General features: G+C 39.1%; 2 protein-coding genes across 2 annotated transcripts; both read right to left on the reverse strand.

The window, feature by feature from the left end:
- Positions 1–1,131: 1,131 nt before the first annotated feature.
- On the reverse strand, positions 1,132–2,396 carry LOC148873547 (cation/H(+) antiporter 15-like). The gene has a single exon (XM_088965597.1). The coding sequence runs from the start codon at positions 2,366–2,368 to the stop codon at positions 1,208–1,210; it is 1,161 nt and encodes a 386-aa protein (XP_088821723.1). The 5' UTR covers positions 2,369–2,396; the 3' UTR covers positions 1,132–1,207.
- Positions 2,397–2,421: 25 nt separating this feature from the next.
- LOC148873548 (cation/H(+) antiporter 15-like) lies at positions 2,422–3,806 on the reverse strand. Its single transcript, XM_088984367.1, has 2 exons — positions 3,561–3,806; positions 2,422–3,468 (listed from the first exon to the last, which is right to left on the reverse strand). Exons 1-2 carry the CDS (start codon positions 3,804–3,806, stop codon positions 2,422–2,424), a joined length of 1,293 nt encoding a protein of 430 aa, XP_088840493.1.
- Positions 3,807–5,148: the final 1,342 nt, after the last annotated feature.

Below are 5,148 nucleotides of genomic sequence, written 5' to 3' on the forward strand. Positions count from 1 at the left end.
AAAAGATATGTGAGACTTATTATGAGATTTGGATGACCTAGTTATTTGTAGACCTAAAATATCCTAACTAAGGGTGAGTTTGGATAGCTTACTTTTAAGGTTAGTACACGAATGTGAGTCCAAGCCATTTTGATACCAAGGTTTTAAAAACTGACCTGGAAACGAAACCGTTCTGCCCATCAGTTTCCAGGTCAGCGGTTCAACTGTTCAGGCAAATGGTTCGAATGGTTTAAATATTGTAACTGGTGAAATGTCATCTTACCCATTAGATTGGAATATTAGGGTAAGATGCATATAAATACAAGAGAAAAAAAGGTTCGACTGTTTGAGAATGAGAGAGATGTGAGAAGTTGTCGATGGCTGAAAGAGTTTAGAAGAGAGAGAGAGAGAGAGAGAGAGAGAGAGAGGAAGAAGAAGAAGAAGAAGGAAGGAAGGAAGGAAGGAAGGAAGGAAGAGGAGGAGGAGGTCACTTGCAGGTTGCAATGACGACGATGACGATGATGGTGAACTACAGCAGCATCAGTGGCGGAGATGAAAGTAGATCTGGGATTTCTCTCGTTCTCAGATCTCACTCTCTCTCTCTCTCTTAGATATGTCATCTAGACTCTAGATTGCTCTCCCAGATCTCTAAATGTGAGATATCTTAGATCTCTCTCACTATCTCACACATCCCTCAACTGGTATCTCTCTCTCTCTCTTTCTTTCTCTCTCTCTCTCTCCAGTAGATCTCAGATCTGAGAGATCTTATTCTCTTTTCATTCTTGCTCTAACTTGTTAGAAGTAATAAACCACAAACCATTCTCCGGGTCAAACGGTTCAACTGTCAAACTGTTTGGGTCAATGGCTCATTGACTAATTCAACGGTTTTTTACCAAAGACCGGGTTTAAGGTAAAACGGAACTGATTGCCTAAAAGGTTGTAGTCCGAATGGTCCGACCGTCTAGGTCAACGACGGTTCAAAAACATTGTTTGATACCATGAATAATACAAGATCAAGGGACAATTTCAGTAAGCTGTTATGTATTTTCACTAATGTGTAATATATACAATATACTATATGAGTAATCCATTTACATCGATCTAAAATTATCTATCCACTAGGACGATTTGTCTTGAAGTAGAACTCTTAATTTGGACATCTACCATCACAAAAGCCTTAAACTTCACACTAGTGAGAACCAATCTTAAGTGGCTCGATAGGCTGGAATCATGAACACCAGTGCATATAATGTGAACTCTCAGTTTTCCAATTGAAACGATCCCCATCTACCATAACACATTGTTGCACTACCAAGACAGAAGCCACACTAGTTGCAAAGTCTGATGACTCAAGCATATCGCCAATCACCCCAAGCTCCGAATTTTCAATCCAATTCTCCATGGCTGTGTCATTCATCAAGTTTGTGTTATGTCGTCGCCCCACCATCACAAGGTGGTAGTTATTAAACCGTAGAGATCGGATTCCATAAAACACCTGCTCCATGTCCTCCACCACTTTCTCACAGTACACGGCACGTTCATTTCTGATGTTGTGGAGTTTGAATTCATGCACAACAAAATCGTCCATCATCCTCTCACTCTCATCGTTCTTGTCTCGGTTCGTTTCGCACAGCATAAACCTTACCACGGTGACGCTCACGCCAGGGTGTGTCGACATTCGGGTGCAGTAGGCCAACGCCTCACGGTCATCTTCTCCACCTAAAAATATTACAAGTATGCTATATCTGTAAGCGAAGTAGTCACGCACTGCGGCCAAGCTGTGGTGTCCACGGTGCACAAGAATCCCCACTGTGCAAGGTGCATTTAGGAGTACATTCCGATTAAGTTTATTTATGGAGCTATTAGCAGCAGACACTCCTCCACCAATGAAGGAGTGATTCTTGCGTGAAGGAATGATAATGAGAGCTGCCCTTTTCTGAAGCGCTAACGTGCAAATGTCCTTGTGCATGGTCTTATAAGGGGCGACGACAGTACAGGGTTGAAAGCAAAAACACCCATTTGAGTTGTTTGAGTAGTTTCTGAAGGCAGCTGTAGTAGGATCAAAATCGTTGCTTTCCAACATCTGCTTGCTTATTGTTTGACAATATGTCACAGGGATAACTCTACCAACTAGCTCGACCAGGTGGAGCACATACGCGCTTATGGCACTGAAACTGGTTGGGTGGGAAGCTTCAAGAAGGGTGATGATGGCATGGACATCTTCCTCACCATGGATGCATGTAAGAACCCTAAATTCTGGATCCATTATGGCATTTTGTATTGTTCCATTTGTCTTTGCAACAAAATGGTTTGAAGAATCAAGGAAAATTGTCGCCAAGGGGGTTACAATGGATGTAACGATGATAGTTGATAATGTCAGAATGACCATGCTTTGATCGTCTATCAACTGCACAAATTAAGTAGCTAGTTAGGATCAAACACTCAAATATATGTTGAGAAAATATATAATGAGTAAAGAAGCTGGTTTAATTTAATTACCTCTTTTGTTCTCCAATTTATGAAGGTGACCATCTCAATCAAGCCTCTAATGTTCATCATAAGACTAAGGGACAATGAGTGTTTAACGCTGAGATTGCAGAAAAGTGATGGTATCATAGTAGCTACCAGCTTGGCTGTGTATCCAATAACAATGATGGATTGAAGCATTTCAAAGTTTTTCATGTCTTTGATCTGGTAAACATCTATACTTAGCCCGAGTCGAATATAGAAAAAAGGAAGAAGAAAATCCTCGAGCATGGTATCAATGGTTTCAGCAAGGGCTATGCCAATGGGTGAGCCTTCAGGTATAGCGAAGCCTAGCATAAGAGGCACATCAACTGCAGAAGCACCTATCATTTCTCCAAATGTTGTAAAGATCAGTACTCCAAGCAATATAACTGTGATGAAAATCTGATTTATTGGTCTCCCCTTTGTGTGTGTCCTATTAATCCACAATATGCCAGGTCGCAGCATAAACATTACAAAAATTGCCAAAGCAATTAAGACCATGAATGTGAGTAGTGAGTCGCTCAAGCTGGTCTGATGTACAACGATGTACAATGCCATGAAGAAATATCCCAGTATGTCATTAACCACTGAAGATGATAATGCAAGCCTCCCAATCTCGGTATTGACTAGATTGTATTCACTTATGGTGTAAGCAAGAACAGGGAAGGCGGTGATAGACAAGGATGCACCCACAAAGAAGTAGAAAGGTCCTAGGCTGTCGTCGATGAATCTACTCAAATAGAGACCAATGGAATTGGTGACTATGAAAGGAATTAAGAAACATATGATACCGATATTTAGTGCTTTCTTGGAAGGCCATCGTAGCAAATTTCTGTTCATTTTCACTGGAATCAAGAACACAAAGTAGATTGTTGCCAGTTTAGACAGTACATTCACAACAAGCATTTCTCCCTTTGGAAACATCATGTTCATGAAAGATTTGTTGCGCCCTAAGACGGAGGGTCCCATAATTATACCCACCTTTATAACCAAATAGAAGAGAACAAAGATTAAAACAGTTATTAACTAGAAATTTCAAAGAAGAAGAAGAAAAAATTAATAAGTTTACTTACAATTATGTTACAGATGAACTTGGGTTGCCTGAGAAGCCTGAGGATATAATGAAGGGAGCGGAATAAGAACATGAACAAGATGAGCTGAAACATCAAGATGGGTAAGGTGAATTTTAGAGGATCATCTCCAAACCACATGCTTCTTGAATTGATTGCGGCCTTGGACTTGTATTGGCACACGATTTCATATTTATTAGCAGAAGTATTTGTGTCAGGAGAGAAGAAGGTAGGGTGCACATGAGCCATCTTTCTCTCCCCCACTCTCCCACAGGTAGGCTAAGCTATTTCAGCCTTGCAGAAGAAGAATGAATGAATGAATGGATGGATGGATGTGGGAATGCATTTTGGGTCTTTATTTAACAAGTTGTAGACATGGTTGTTTTTTGCTGGTTTATGAATATGACATGTAATGAATTTTGAATCCTTGTTGGATGACAAGTTATGAGCACCAAATTTGGAAATTTGGTGTTCCAGCCAATACCACTGTTGGATTAAGATCTTACTCTGATTTTTCGGAACTAACGCACTAATGTCAACTCTGGATATGTTGTTGGCCTTGTAAAAAATACTCTGGATATGTTGGATTAAGATTAAGATTAATTAAGCTTGTTGGTTAAGAACTTAGGTTAATATTAGAATTAGAACATAATGAGATTATCCTATTTTTGTTGGATGTTCTATTTATAATATTGTTCTCACTTTAATCAATTTCATGGCAACTAACCAAGTTTTTAAGATTGAAGACGGCATCCTTTTAGTCAGTAAATAATGTTAAATAAAATAAATTGGGCATTCTCTCGGGCAGATTCAAATAGACCATTTCCAAATCCTAGTCTTTTAATTTATACTGTTACAAGTTGAACAAGTAACCACCAAGTAAATAAGTAAACAGGTGGCACAATATGATTTTTGTTTTTGCATATAATTTTGGTCTAACGGACACCGGTTCGAATGCTTCAAGAGATAATGGCTTGGCTCAATATGTTTTAAGTTTCAACTTTTGATATAAGTTATTTAAGCTTTAGGCTCAGTTTAGGATTACACTGTACATATTTGTGTAGTTGCATTATTTCTTCATAAACAGAGCCTAAAGGAACAAACGTTGAATTGTGGAACAGAATTCATGTAGCAAATAAAAAATAGTTGGAACTTGGTTTGGAATGATCCAAACAATTAAACCATTCTCTGATTTTTGTCCTACTGATATTTGAAACATAGGTTTCCTCTAGTACTCCGTGTAATGGTAAAATCTCAGGCCGTCGAGCGTGAAAATGCAGTTTCAAGTCTGAGAGTGATCACATTGTGCAAAAGATTAGAACTATATCCAATCCACCCCACCCAAAGTCTCCAAATAGTTAGGACCAACATTGAGTAATGGTGACTTGGTTCCTACCATAGTTTTTAAAATCGACCCGGAGATCGAATTGGTCAGGGGTTTAACTATCGGGTCAAACGGTCGGCCTGTTTTGATAAAAAAATAGAAAAAAAAAAAAAACGGTCAAAACCATTTGAATGGTTAATCGCCCAGGTCAGTGTTTTGTTGACCAAAATCAACAGTTTTTTGAGAAATCCCGATTTTGGGGGAAAA

This window comes from Nelumbo lutea, chromosome 1 (genome assembly GCF_056320005.1).
Source record: "Nelumbo lutea isolate HS-2025 chromosome 1, American lotus-T2T, whole genome shotgun sequence".
Classification (NCBI taxonomy): Eukaryota; Viridiplantae; Streptophyta; class Magnoliopsida; order Proteales; family Nelumbonaceae; genus Nelumbo; species Nelumbo lutea.

Excerpts from the sequence above, each read along its gene's own strand:
- LOC148873547 (XM_088965597.1), bottom strand. The coding sequence starts at position 2,368 with ATGGTCATTCTGACATTATCAACTATCATCGTTACATCCATTGTAACC.
- LOC148873548 (XM_088984367.1), bottom strand. The coding sequence starts at position 3,806 with ATGGCTCATGTGCACCCTACCTTCTTCTCTCCTGACACAAATACTTCT. Across the intron at positions 3,469-3,560 it reads AGTTCATCTGTAACATAATT|GTGGGTATAATTATGGGACC; the intron begins GTAAGTAAACTT and ends TTGGTTATAAAG.